This window comes from Podarcis melisellensis (assembly GCF_964234715.1).
Source record: "Podarcis melisellensis genome assembly, chromosome: 7".
NCBI lineage: Eukaryota > Metazoa > Chordata > Lepidosauria > Squamata > Lacertidae > Podarcis > Podarcis melisellensis.
This window is the reverse complement of record NC_138539.1, coordinates 80,023,311-80,038,344: the sequence shown is the minus strand read 5'-3', so window position 1 is coordinate 80,038,344 and position 15,034 is coordinate 80,023,311. Positions and strand designations below refer to the sequence as shown.

The window sequence follows — 15,034 nt, the reverse complement described above, 5'->3', positions numbered from 1 at the left end:
AAAGAAGAAAGGAAGAAATCCACTAGAATAAATCATTTAAGCCTTTGAAGTTACACATGTCCAGCTGCTGTAGGGAAATGGAAGACATCAAAATGCAAAAACTTGACAAATAAGAATACTCTGCTCTTAAGCAATATTGACTGGACCCTATAAATGGCAAAATAAAAGTCTAAAATTCGTTCTCTAATACACTTGCCTATCTATAAGCTGCATAGTACCCATTTCATTTTAGTAGGCAGGGAGTGGCTGGAGTTTGGCTTCTTCCTCAAATTTCTGGTAAACTCCTGATTTCACCAGATCAACACATGCTCACTATTAGTCCTCCATCCTGTTGGGCAGTAGCATGACTCTTCCACTTCCCTGATTTCCTGCAACAAAAGCATAACTATATATTTCCACTCAATATTGGAAGGGGGCTCTTTGGGAGACCCAAATGCAAAACTGAAATATTATAAATATTTTGTACAGGTGCAGGTAGAATCGAGCAACTGAGAGTTAAATACAGCAGCTGTTGAATGCAAAATAAGTGCACTTGGTAACAGCACCAGCAGTGTTATTAATATTACTTAGTTAAAAGTGAAAATTCTGGAAATTTCACCATGAGAAAAACCTTGTGTTTTTTAATGACTTTTGTGGGGGTTTTTAGAGGGCGTAGAAATGCAAATAAATAGAATATCGAATTACTTATTAGATCAAACCTTTATCACATTTAAAAATGTATTGCGCTTAAGTTAGGTTGGCATCCGTCTTGGGAGACAATGGAAGAGTGGGCCTTCAAGGCAGTGGCGTAGCGTGGGGGGTGCAGGGCGGGCCGGCCGCACCGGGCGCAACATCTGGGGGTTAGGGTTAGGGGGCGCAAATCCACGGGTTAGGGGGCGCAAATTACTTGCCTTGCCCCGGGTGCTGACAACCCACGCTACGCCACTGCTTCAAGGGTTATGTCAAACAACTGGAGAGTTACAGTGCCTGCTGTGTCTGTAGAGATGAATACAGGAGAGACATGTTTTGTTGCAGCTGGGGCAGATGACGGCATCCAGTTGTGCTGCTGCAGATGCAACACAGCATCTCTTCTTTCTGGGTTCCTCCCAGTGTTCATTCCTCCTCTGGTCACTGTTGTGGATCGTTTAAGAAATGTATTGTACGTAAGTTACCCATGCATGAAATTAGAACTATTTGATATAGTGGTAAGTTTTTTCAAACAATAACTGCAAATATAACCATTGTTAGAGATGGGATTGCAAGCTTCTACTCTCAGCAAGGTACCTGTAACGCAGAAAGAGAAGAAACTAATTTTCTGAAGAGAGCTTAGAAATGAACATCTGAATCACAACATGATTTCACAGATCGTGTGCATGGTAGCAGATAGGATAGTTCAGTGCCCGCACACTGGAGATTCAAGACATTTTACCAGGTATGTAATGTACATAAGACCAATTAGCACAATCCTTAACTCTCAGAATTGGTTTGTATGGGATGGAGAGCATGGATAGGTTCCACGTGCATTGGGCATATCTTTGAACGCATAACCAACTGGGTTCAGGAACAATGCTGTAACCCTGGGTGTGCATGTGCATTTGTGTGGCTGGCTGGAGCAATGTTGAATTTCCACCATGCGTAGATACATCATTTTTAGAGCCATCTTTGTAGCTCTAGAATAAAAAAAATCCTCAGGTTTTCCATCCTGTTACAAATTATTGCATATTGGGCCTCAGTGGGTAAAATCTTGACCTTGAATGTATGTTAACGTATTCCTGGAGGTAGTGAGCATTTTTGTACTGAGGCTATATTGACGGCAGCACGACCATTGTTAGGGAGTAAGGTTATTGGCTGTTGATCTTTGCAATCTGGATAGATGAATAGTACCCATTTACTGTACTGCATATTAGTTAACGGGTGGGGTGGGGATATGTGAAAGCTAATTACTTTTAGCATTTCACATAAATATTACAGCTCACAAGTTTTTATTATGCAATGAATGCTATTATGCTAGCAGTTGTCTCATCCCCTATCATTAGTTGGTTGTTTCTGTAGTTTATTTTTGTAACTTTGTTGTGATTGTTGCAATCATTAGGGATGTTCTAATTACTTATTGATTGTCCATAACGTATTTCACAGTTGAAGTCATACAGTGCTCCAGATAACTCCATGAACAGTTTGAAATTTGTCCTCTCAAGTGACCTTAATAGGGTGCTTTGAAACACATCACTTCACTGTCGTCATAGGCTTGCCAAGTGTTTATTGCTTTTGAAAAGTAGAAGAATTTCAGATGTACTGTAGTTGGTCAGTTTCTCAGAAGAGAATGGCTATTTTAAGAAGAATTTCTTATATATCTTTTAACATGTAAAATGTTTTCCTGTGTTTTCTCTTCTCAACCATGTGAATTTATGGCTAAAACCCTTATCTCACAGGAAAAGGGTTGGCATACTAACCAGTGAACTCCTTGTGCCTAAAGGAGGGTGGCACATTTAGTTGTTGGCCAACCTGAGTGAAGAGTGGATCCATGTGTTCCTTTTCTTTGCCTCCAATGATTTTTTGGTATAGTGGCTCAGTTGAGATTATTTTGCTGGATATTCTGTATAGGAATCACCACCTGTGATCTAGTCCCACCTTACTCTGGCAACGTCTGTAAGAAAAAACTGGGTGGGTGAGCCAAAAGGCATGTTGTGATGCTGGCATGGGCAAAACCCACATGATTTAGGAGACTCGTTTAGTTCTTACAGATATTCCTGGAGAAAGGTTCAGGGGGTGTATCTCTTCAGTAGCTTATGGATGTTGCTTCCACAGAATCTGTTTGGACGGAGATTGCAGAATTTTGGATTGCGCCATTTCAGAGTGTAAATGCTTATCAGGTAGAAAAGCTTCCACTGTAGCTCTCTCCTTGATGTGCTAGTTTGCTCCATGCAGAGGACTCGAGCAAATAATAGCCCCAAATTTTATCACTTTGTTCCACGCAATACACATTTCATTCTCGCTACAATCTACTTACATGGGAGATGGACAGCTTTCGGCCTTGAGTGCTAGCTATTAAGAGAAGTGAATGAGGTGGTTTATTTTAAATTATAAAATGCTATCTAATTGAGTACCCTTGATAATGTCCTTCAGATTTTTTTTAAAAAATGCTTTCACACCAGCCTTTCACTCTCAGGGTCAGCAGATTCTCATTACTTCCTAAGCAACCAATGCAGTGGTACCTCGCAAGACGAATGCCTCGCAAGACGAAAGGGTTTTTCGTTTTTTGAGTTGCTTCGCAAGACGATTTTCCCTATGGGCTTGCTTCGCAAGACGAAAACGTCTTGCGAGTTTGCTTCCTTTTTCTTAAAGCCGTTAATACCCAGGGAATCTGCGCTCCGCAAGACGAAAAAATCGCAAGACGAAACAACTCGCAGAACGAATTAATTTCGTCTTGCGAGGCACCACTGTACTATCTACTGATAGTTTTAGGGTACCGACCCCACTAGCCGACTCCTGAGAAATGGCGGCGGTTCTTATCCTAAAGCCAAAGTGCATGAAAACAGTTTGAAAAGTAATACTGCCATTGTTGGAAGTGAGAGTCCCCCAAAGCTGACCAGCCTATCTTAGGTTCTCTTCCAAGACAGAAAGGGCACTATGAAGCCCCAATGTTATTAGAACTCAAGCACTATGGTTTCCTCCAACCCTTTTGGGTTGATCTTTTTGTGCTCCCTCTCAGTAAATTTCTGCTGCTAAATGAGTCATCAGCTTGACCTCTGCATAGGCATGGGTTTGTTTTTTTTGCTGGCAGGACCAGGCAGAGGACCTTCTCAAATCAGCAAAGAACTAGTCGAATTTGACCACTAGCAATAGTGATTGCCGCCTCGGCCATAGTGATTTTTGGGGATGATGGATGGACTAAAGGGAACCTTCTTGAGGGGCAATGTGCCCTCAGATGTGTGACAATCCTGTCAACAATCTGGCATCTTTAATGGGATTATGCCCACCACAGAATCGAGCTGGTCTGCACTCCCGTTTATCAAATGTTCAGTGAGTAATCTTCAGTGATATAGCAGCTGACAAGCAGTGCAGTGGAACAGAGTGGCAAAGATACTGCTGTAGTTATGTGCTGTGTATTCTCTTCGGGGAAAGAATTTATTTAAAATGCCTCAAAAATCCTGAGATAAAGCTTAGTATGAATTAAAAACAAGATTCAGCTTCCATCCTCATCCATTCTGTTGCTTATTTACCAATTGCAGACCACTTACTACCAGACATTTATTCCAACAAACAGGAGGAATGCCAAGACAGATCATGGCAATTGCCAAGCGGGATGTAGCTTTGTAATAATAATTAATTAATTAATAATTTTATTTATATGCCACCCATCTGACCGGGTTGCTGAAGCCACTTTGCAGTGTGCTTCTGCAAAGGGCAGGAGTAGAGATTGATGGATCAGTCTGTTTTCAGTCCATTTCAGCTTCGCATGTGTTCAGTCTGCTCCATCTTGTTGCCATGTTAAATTTGCATTTTTAAAGAAATAGTGTGCACAAAAAATCCATATTTAAATTAGCACATTGAAACATTTTCTCACAAAATCCAGAGTCCTAAACCTATTTTATGTGAAAATGTGCATTTCTCTATGTATTTTATCTAAAAAAAAAAGATGTATTTTAAAATGCATTTTTGATATTTTTGGAGCAAGGATTGCATGATGGAGAGGCACAGATAACTGAAGGATAATGAAGTTCCAATCCATACGTTAGTCCCGGAGACACAGGTCAGGTCAGTTCACATACAAATTCAAAAAAGAATTAAGCATCTCTGGGCAAAAGTGAAAGCCTGTTGGAGGAATTCTCCAAATGCACTCTCAGCAAGCAGCTTGCCCCCCAAGCTGCCTACCCAAGTTGTGCAGTCAAGACAGTATCCTCGCTCCCATTAGTGCTGGGTTGCTGCTGCTAGAACAGAATGCTGCTGCATGCAAGCAGTATTTTCTGTATAATTTCCCTGACATTACTCTGGTGGTTCTAGTCCCCATTCCAGCTTCAAAAGCTGCATAAACAGAAGTGTAATGGAGGGTTTGAGCCTCGTTTCAAACTGATCTAATTGTGACAGAGAAGTCATAAGAGCCTGGGGGGTGGGTGGGAGAGAAGGGGGGTATTTCTGTTCCGTTTGGGGGGGAAAACATTAAAACACCATGTGTTTCTTCTGCAGCTGAATAAGGGAAATGGAGGAGTCCTATAGGCTTGGGGTGAAGAGGAACATGACCAAGAGAGCCAAAGTTGGTCAGGTGAAACATAATTCCATGTCTCTCTGCTGTGTCTTTGCAATAGGACTAGATGACATTAGGGGGGGAAATGACACATTGCTTTTGTGAAGAGGGGCTGGTGGGTGGAATTGTGGTGGTTTTTTAAATGTTACATATTTGGATAACAATACACATGTTCCAGGATCTCTTTTGCTATTAAGGACATTTCTGTAGATCTGTTCTAAAGGGATAATTTAAAAATCTGCCACAGAATTCAGATGAAATGTTTCCAAGACAAATTCAAGCACAGTGCTGAGATTTTTATTTAAAATAAGAAAATTATCCATCTTTGTGTTCCAGTTAATGCTCTGCAAATTGATCATTGGACGATTTGCCACAGAGAGGAGGAACGTTGTCTTCTTCTGTAGGTCTGAATATGTACGTAAGAAGCAGGTTTTAACTCAGTCCTCTTTTTTATTTGAGAGCTAATCCCTGTGTTCCAAGTTGAGGATAAACAGTAAATCGTGCAGAGCAAAGTACAGGTTAAATAAGATCATGAACTAAGATCATATTGGTTCTTTAACGAAATTTAAGCTGGCAACAAAACCTGCATGTCAGCATAGCTTGTAAAGGAAGATCAACAAGTTCTATCTAAAACAGTAATAAATTATTTCCATTTGGTACCACTTTTGTCTTTTACAATGTGTGGAAATATAGTTACAGTACGTCTGAAGCAGGCTTTCTTCCTTATACAGCCCTCTCTTGTGTGTTCCATTGCAATGAAGTCACACATCTCAATCTGGAAACATTAATCCACTTTGAAATTGTTGCACCACCAAAATACGTAGTGTAGCGTTACAGTGGTAACTCTGGCTAAGAACTTAATTTGTTCCGGAGGTCTGTTCTTAACCTGAAACTGTTCTTAACCTGAGGTACCACTTTAGCTAATGTTCATAACCCGAGGTACTACTTCCAGGTTAGCAGAGTCTGTAACCTGAAGCATTTGTAACCTGAGGTACCACTGTACTCTCTCATAACCACTGTTCCTTGGGTCCTATAGCTAAGTGCTAACACAGTACACCATATTCTAGATGTGACGTTCAAGACTATATGTCCCTTGCAAGCACAGAAAAACCCTTTGCATATTGGCCATTGGCCCCTGCGTCCTGAGAATCCCAGATTTTGTTTTTAAAGGGCAGGTTTCTAGCCCATATTAGACAAGCTATAGTATGTGGGAAATGAATCATGCGGAAACTCCCATAACTAGGGGAAGAGGGAGAGAGAGTAGGGTGCTCAGTAGCACTGCTGATAGTAAGAGGCAAAGCATCAGTAGTTTAAATAGCTCACTGCCCCCCCTCCTAAAAACTAGCAGCAATCATGGCAACAACAAAAGCTGCCAACCACAGGTCACACAATACATTGTTGCTCGATGTAGATTTGGTGTTGTCTTTTTTTAAGGCTTGGAGTGTAGTCAATGTTGGAACCACAAAACTGGGCAAAATCAAGGAACTCTCATTTCCAAAGGGTGATCTTTTGCAGGTAGGCAAAGTCTTTAGGGATACATGCTTTGACACGAAAATAATCAGTCCCTTTTGTAAATATATTTATTTAGAAGTACGGAATCCAGCAACCACAAATGTTTAAGGAGCCATGCTGCTTCAGTGCCCACTGGATAGACAAAGGGATTCCAATTTGAATGGAAAATAAGAACCATGACAAGGTGTTTCATACATGTTTAGGGGGCGGGGGCGGCAGGGGATATTACAGCAAATGATAGCCATGGGCAGGTTTGGCATATTCACACTTCTGAATTTAAGTCCAATATTCTTTTTCAGGAATCTTCACCTCACCTCACTATTATTTCCCTGAATCCTTTGTTCTACCTACCTACCAAGTTGAATCACATAAAATCCACACACTAGAGATGGGCTGAACTAACAGTTGATCTAACCCAACATCCTGTTTCCTACAGAGGTTAACCAGATGTTTCTGGGAAGACCACATGCAAGACCAGAGGGCAACCCCAGTCTTTAGTGGTTGTTTGTCCCAGCTCTGGTGCCCAAGGCCTCCAAACATGAAGGTCCCATTTAGCTATTTCTCCACAATGTTACCTCCTGAGAAAATGAGGCCTGCGGCCACTATTTTTGACCAGGTCTCTGCTTTCTTCCAGTGTCTTGCCAATATCACTGAATTCCCTTTCGCATCCCTGGTAGATTCCTCATAGCCTTTCCATTGCCACAGATGGCTCTCTCGGACTATAGTCCAACAACCAACCAAATTTGCTACAGCTTTTCTAGAACAACCTTCGTCTAGCATTTCTGCTTAGGATGAAAAGAATTTAATCGTTCAACTGTAGCCTTCGAGAAAAGCAAGTTACCTGTTACTGAACTCATTTTCTCCCACCCCTGCCCCTTGGTGGAAGAGTCTGCCTGAGTAATGAGTCATTTAATTAGATTTGCACTGTTTGGTTGTCATTGTGCATAAAATACAGATACAGAAGACTAATGAAGGAACTGATGCCATTAAGATGCCTCCCATTAGTAATACCTGTTAAGATAAACGGCATTTATGTATATACATCAAAGGAGATCAGTTCCTCGTTTCTACAGGGTTACATCAGATGATGATCCATTGCTTATAAACAAAAAAACAGTATATACATATTGATATATTTTCCTCACATACCAGTAATTTAAACAACACACACCTATCTCAAATAGTGGTTTCCAAACTATGTTCCTGGACGGCGTGGTGTTCCTTGAGAGTTTATCAGGGATTCCTCAGTAGAAACATTTGTGACAACCAAGGACAAAGCTCTTGAAGGAGAGCTTGTCTGCCATCATTTATCATGCTGGGGAAGTTTTGTATGTGTCCTACAACATGCCCTCGTTTCATGTGGCACCCCAAATGAATGGAGTGTGCTCTTGAACATGCCCCAGAATCTTCTGCAAAGAGCCAAGGTTTTCTCCAAGGTTTCATCAGCAGGCAAATCAGTTCAGAAGGGCTAATTGAAGGAAGTCTGAAAACCGCTCTTCTACACCTACCCAAGTTGAAGGGATTGCTCCTTCCCTACCACAGGAGACAGGGATTTGCTATTTAGGCAGATTGCTTCAGATCCAATAGAAGGACATCCTCATCTTTTGCCTCCTGCTTGAGCACTATTTTTTCAGGAGTAATCACTATCTTCTCTTCGGCCTGAGAAGGGCCTTTTGATCCACCACCTTTGTCTTTCTTCACTTTGGTTATCACCTCTGTGTAGGAAATTTCTTCAGAGACTGGCTCGGCATCCCCACTATCAGCTGTTGTTGTTGTATCGCCAGTAGCCTCTGGGGTTCCATCTTGACCTTCAGCCACTGCCTGCTCTTTAGGTTTCTTCTTCTTCTTGAAGGTCTCCTTGGTTGGTGCTGCATTGGATATGTTTTTCTTAAATCTTATCCCAGTTTGCCTCAGCCTCTCTCCTGACTGCCTTATTCGCTCTCTCCTCTCTGGTGTCACTATTCTAGTTCGGAGCCTGTCCACCCTCTTGCCAAAATTTTGCCTTGTCTTCTGGAGGTTCTCTCTTGAGAAGGCCTTCTTTATATTGTTGATACGTCTCATGCCTGACTTCTTAAACCGGGCTGCTTTGCTTTCTTCTATGTAATACTCCTCATCGGAAGAAAGATCGTCAGGTGGGCAGAAGGCATCTGCTAGGTTTTCCCCTTGTGTCCGGTCTTTGATAACTGACAGAGACAATGGGCACGGAATGTCCTCCTGCAAGTGAAAGCACAATGTGTCAAAAAGGGCTTATTGTTGAGGGAGGAAAGATAGAAAGGTGCTTCCAGATGGCCAGCTCCTTAGCAATTGCTGCACCAAAACAAAATATACCTCAGAAGGGCTTGGCAGGCAGAAGATGCCAGATTCAATCTCTGGATAGCCAAAGCCAGCCAGTGTAGACAATAGACTCAGTATAAGCTTCCTATGTTCATTACGTATCATTGTTTTATCTTCTGTGCTGCCTCCTATGCTAGCTCCCTGCCCCCCCAGCCCAAAAAAGGCATTAGGTTTGTTTTTTTTTTCTCCCTTGGACCAGGCAGATATAACACTGATGATCGCTAAGGAGTGGACCATGGCATCGCATGTTTTCTGCCATCTTCAACTCCTATCCTCCTCTTGGGCACGAGCCAAATTCCTGGTTAGTCTCTTACAGACATTTAAGAGTGTCACTGTCACACTCAACCATGGCTAGGAGAATCGGTCCAAAGAATCGATCATTTGGTAAACCATGGTTAGGTCACACATAGTACAACAGAGCAGCATGTCTAATCACACCTAGTGGGTTCAGTGGCTCAAAAATGCAAGCAGAGCAGCAAAGCCTTAGAAGGGTAAAGTAGGTAGAGGCTGGTGGGGTTATTTTTGATGACAATCTATTCATCAAGTAAACTGAATATATTAGACATAGCACCAATATTTCATTTATGCTTGCAGGGGAAGTGGGAGAGGGCCTTCTTGGTGGCTGCTGCCAGAAATTTGACTAGCTCCTTCCTTGTAGAGGAGGGACTTTCTTGACCCAACAGGAACAGACTGCTTTTAATGAAAGGGCTGGTGTCATGCTGTTTTTATTGTAATTATTTGTATTTTTTACTTTTATAAGTTTGTGTGTATAATTTATCAAAGTTTATTTGTTTTTTAATGAATGCTTCGCCCCTCCAATGTTTTTAGCTGCTATTATTTTTATCTGTAAGCTGCCTTGAGTGTCAGGGGAAAAGGTGGTACATCATCATTATTATTAAAATTTTGATACTCCGCCTTTTGGTCTCCAAGGACCACCTTGGCAGCTATGGCAGTGTGCAATGGAATAAGCTATTCAAAAAATTCCTGTGTGCCCATCCCAGTTTTAGTAAATGCCATGCACCGATTTTGCTCCTGTCCTTTTTTGCTAATGCTAAAGTCACTCCAGGCCTCCAGTGCAAAACAGAGAAGCCACCCTGTTGACTTTTGCACATTCCAGGGCCCTGCCTTGCTGCAGATGGCATGAAAAACATCTGAATAGACTGCAGGATCTGGGTGCAGCATCAGCTAAGAGGTAAAAAGAGAATGCTGGATACTCCTTTCGGACTGTGAGGGAGCGGATGAGGTGTCATTCACAAACTTGACTGTTTGTATAACCATTTGGCTAAAAAAAACAATCCCACGGCATAGTCTGTGATTACTGATCACATTTGATCAATAATCACATAAGCATATTTGATTTCTCAATGTAGTTTGATTTTATCTAAACATGACTGAGGGAAAATGTTATGTTATAAACATAGCAAAGGGCCATTTCACACATTGTATAGCCAAAAAACCTGGCTGGCTGCTCAACCAAGTTGACACAGCTAATTCCAGCTTTCTGGCTGGTATTTGTGACTGAACACCCGATTGCCACATCAACATGTTATGGCAGTTAGGTGCACACTATTTAAAAAATGCTCTAAAACATAAATGAAACTAACGAAGTCCTAACCATTGCATGGAATACTAAAGAACAAAGATGTCAAGTCGCTGTGTAGAAACAAAGAAAAAAATATAGAGAGGAAGAGTCAGAACATGCACAGTGCAATCCTATCGAGACTTCCTAAGGAGTAGGAGAATCTAGTTCCAGGTACACATAGGCGTGCCCTGTAAATTTCCCTTTGGAGTAAATGAAACTTTAAAGTTTTGATCCTATCAAAACCCAGTGGTAAAGTTGGGAAATTTTAGACTGGCTGTAATGGTTTAAGGGAAGGGAACTCTTTAGATAGCATTCTGCTGCATGGGCCACCCAAACATCTGCCCCAAAGTCCTGCAGTGACTGAACCACTATCAGAATCCCTCACCACAGTAAAGAAATTGCATAGATAGATAAACCATTCACTCACATACCGTATTTTTCACCCTATAAGACGCACTTTCCCCCCTCCAAAAATGAAGGGGAAATGTGTGTGCGTCCTATGAGGCAAATGCAGGCTTTCGCTGAAGCCTGGAGAGCGAGGGGGGTCGGTGCGCACCGACCCCTCTCGCTCTCCAGGCTTCAGGAAGCTATCCTCTAGCCATGGGAGACCCAGCTCTCCCATGACTAGCGGAGACCTTGCCAGCACCCAGAAGCTTGGGGCCCGCTGAACTCCGCATGCCCCAAGCTTCAGGATTAGCGCAGCGCACCTGGGGGGGAAATATATTTTTTTCCTGTATTCCCCCCCCCAAAAAAAACCTAGGTGCGTCCTATGGGCCGGTGCGTCCTATGGGGCGAAAATACGGTATATATAGCACATTTAAGGGAGGGAGGGAGGATTCTCTCTCTCAAGGATCTCTGAAGTGCTTTCCCCGAATGTCCAATTGTCATATTTGTAAGTCTCTGTTCCCTTTACATTACATAAATAGATCAAAGGGGAAATGTGCAGGCAGAATTCTATGCAATTGCTTGGGAAAACTGCAGCTTTCTGGTGTTCTGGCCAGTGATGGCAAAACTGCCGGAGATGAACGACAACAAGCACTTGGCACCTTGTTCACAGGCTACTATTCTCCAACTGGCAATAGCTCCCTAGGATCTAGGGTGGGAGGTTTTTCACAGTCAGCTCTGATACTTGAGACCCTTTCCACCCCAGACCTCTAACCTGGGATCTTCCTATGCAAAGCATGTGCTTGGCAACTGAGCTATGGGCCCAACCCAAATTTCTGGCCGCCGGCCAAGCAGCTGTTTTTTTTTTCTAGAGAGAACATTTCATTCTCCACAGGCACAATCTACCGCTCAGGGGGTGGAATAGGGAAGCAAGCGCCCCCAATGAATTGCCTGCCATTAATTTTGAGAATATTTGCAAAAATATCGTAGTTGGTAGAATCCAGATCATCTCATCTGAGATCTCAGCAGGATTATACACAGGCCTCATTTTCATGTGACACTAAGCCATAGTTTAGTGTGTCAAGAATGTGCCAGACACTTGCATAGTGCCCCATCATATAGTCCAACCCCTTGCAATGCAGAAATCTGCAGCTGTCCCGTACAGGGATTGAACCTGCAACCTTGGCATCATCAGCACAGCTCTTTAAACACCTGAGCTATGCCCACCACTCCTCCTCTGGGGTAGCTGCAAAGAGCTCTAGGGTAGCTGCAAGGAGTTCACTTCTGCCACAGTCTAGTGTGTCTTCTGAAACCTTAATGGACTTTAATGTCAACTATGGTTTGTTTAAACAAGCCAGCCTCGGGACCCATGCTCTGAAGTTGGCTTGAAAGCTACCCACAGCTAGTGTGTGCTATAAGTAGCATGCAGCGCTCTCCCCATCAGTGCCCCATGCTTTAGAGTTATGTTGCCAAGTTTAGCGGAAGGCAGGGATGCAGCAGGCTTGACTCTGTGCCATAGCTAGGCACATAGACCATCCTGTCCAGTGAGCATGCTGCACATTCGCCATGTACTAATATAGTAAAGGTTGCTCTTGGTCTCCGAACATCAGTGGATACTTGCACCTCACAGAAGAGACATGCCACAGGGGTGTAGAGCTACTAACTTTATAAGTTCAGTAGTAACTACTAGACTAGAAAATTCACACTTCATTTTTTGCCTAATGTTCTACAAATATATTTCCAAGTACCTGTAGTTTTTGCTGAACTTGTGTGTATAGAAATGACTAGAGTCTGCAATAAGCTGTAATGTGAATGGATAATTTCAAAAGATATATATTTTTTGTAATAGTGAACTACCATTTAATCCATAGGGAGAAGCAGTTGTACAGGGTGATAAAGGAAATTTTGCATCCAAATATGTGCACTTTGCAAATTTATTTCCTTGGAAATAGGCCTCAGAGAATTTTTTGGGAACCACAGGCTTGGTCCTGTCAAAGTTAATCACTTTTTGGCCCCGCTGATTTCAATGAAAGAGAATTAACACAGTATTTAACTCTGGCACTGAAATCGATGGGACTAAGTATCTTTAAAGAAGCCATTCACATGCAAGAAATTATTTAAGTGTCAATCACTTTTCACAATCTGAACCCTAACAGCCTGGCAAATCTAGATTTTCCCATCAAAGGCTGCTTTTACAAGGAAGAAAACTGACGTTCTAATGGCTAGATGCTAAATATTCTCAATCCTGGGTGCCCATATTGAGGATCCTGAACATCTCTTAAACACAGCATTGCAGATGCATGAAAGATCACTTCTGTGCCCCTGCATCTGAGCGCAAAAACTAGTCATTTGGGCACACTTGGTACATGAAATATTTCTGTATGCATCAAACACCTTCATTCAGCACAATAACTTTTCATTCCTTTCCACTTCAAGCTATTCTTGGGGTAAGTCATTTTGAGATCAGCAATTCCAAAGAAATCCTGAGAATGATATGCAAAAGAGTCACCCCAGGAAGAGCTTAGAAGTAAATCTCTGAGCTGGGGGGATCACAACTTAACAATAAGGTCCAGCAACCAGTAAGCAAAATATAAATCAGCTTTTTTGAAAGCACAATTAATGGAAGGACTACTTTGTGCAGAGAAATTCAGAGCTTTAGCACTCTCGTTAATTCTTTGGAAAAATAACAGGGATGACAGTCAAGCATGGAATACTCTGTCAAGATGCCCAAGCGCCAGCCCAGATTGCCTTTCACAGAGGCAACAAATAGTCCTTGCTGATCTACAGTTAATCTTATGCTGGCTGCCGGAGAAACCTCTTGACACTAATAATAGACCGAGTGCTTTGCCACTGGCAGATTCATACTGCAACACGTTCAGAGGCAGAAATCAATTTTTCTAAAAATTAAATAAATCAAAAGCATATCACACACCCTTGATATCGGAAAGGCTGCTTTTACCTCCCTCTGGTTTGTTAAACAACCAACAAGGATGTCAGAAACAGTGATGAATGCAGCAGAAGCGATTGCAATTAAAGCAAAACCCCAAACCCTGTTTACCTGGTAAATGACAACACGAAACTTGTTTTTCCGCAGCATTTCCTCTTGCTTGGCCTCCACCTTCTGCACATTCGCGTTCTGCTTCTCGATACGTGCCCGCACCTCTTTGACACGAGCGCTCACTTTGCGGGTTTTCTCCAGCAGCTTGTTGACTGTGTAGCCGGTGTTGTTGTGGGCCTGAGCGAGCTTCAGAATGTCTATCTGAATGGTCTTGATGGCATCCTCCATTTCTCTGTGCCTCTCTTCAATGCGTTTCTGACTGGCCTGCACACTGTCCACAATGGTCGCCACTTTGTCCAGGACTCTGACAATGGTAAAGGCGGCATCTTGTTCCTCGTCGTCGTCGTCCGGGACGCTGGGCAGGCGATTCTGGTGGATTTTATCCGCCTCCAAGGTGGCTTCGCGGTGATCCATACCGTCCCCTCTTCGGATCACTCTACAGGAGCTGTAATATAAACGCCTCACGGCAGCTGCAGCTCCAACTCCAGCGGGGCAATTCTGGCACTGGAGCAAGGAGGTTGCTCGACAGCTGGTTTTAGGGGATGTTCAAAAGCAGGGTCTGAAACTTCAGCCCAGGAGACTTGTCAAATATTTATAACCACAAAACAGCCTCGCAGGATTGTTCAAGTGCTTTCTGTATGCAACATGAAACCTCTAAAATTAGGAAGCAAAGTTGGGGAAGGAACATACGTTCCAAGAATCACATATCTCTACCAATCAACTTTCTCGAGTTAATCCAGGAATAGTTAAGCAACTTATTAATTAAGCCAAAGAATGAACCGGCATGCTGTTAAAATCCACTGTTGCTTTTGTTTTAATTAAGCTCTTTTCTTGGGTGCAGGTGACGGGAGGGCATTCAATGTTTTCCAATGGCCTTTGGACAACTGAAATGAAAAAGTGCTGCCACTATCTTCCAAAGCTTCCAGTAAAGAATAAACAGACT

General features: G+C 42.6%; 1 protein-coding gene across 1 annotated transcript; it reads right to left on the bottom strand.

The window, feature by feature from the left end:
• Positions 1-6,787: 6,787 nt before the first annotated feature.
• CAVIN4 (caveolae associated protein 4) lies at positions 6,788-14,919 on the bottom strand. The gene is made up of 2 exons (XM_081920075.1): positions 14,092-14,919; positions 6,788-8,947 (listed from the first exon to the last, which is right to left on the bottom strand). Exons 1-2 carry the CDS (start codon positions 14,503-14,505, stop codon positions 8,294-8,296), a joined length of 1,068 nt encoding a protein of 355 aa, XP_081776201.1. The 5' UTR covers positions 14,506-14,919; the 3' UTR covers positions 6,788-8,293.
• Between the last annotated feature and the right edge of the window lie 115 nt (positions 14,920-15,034).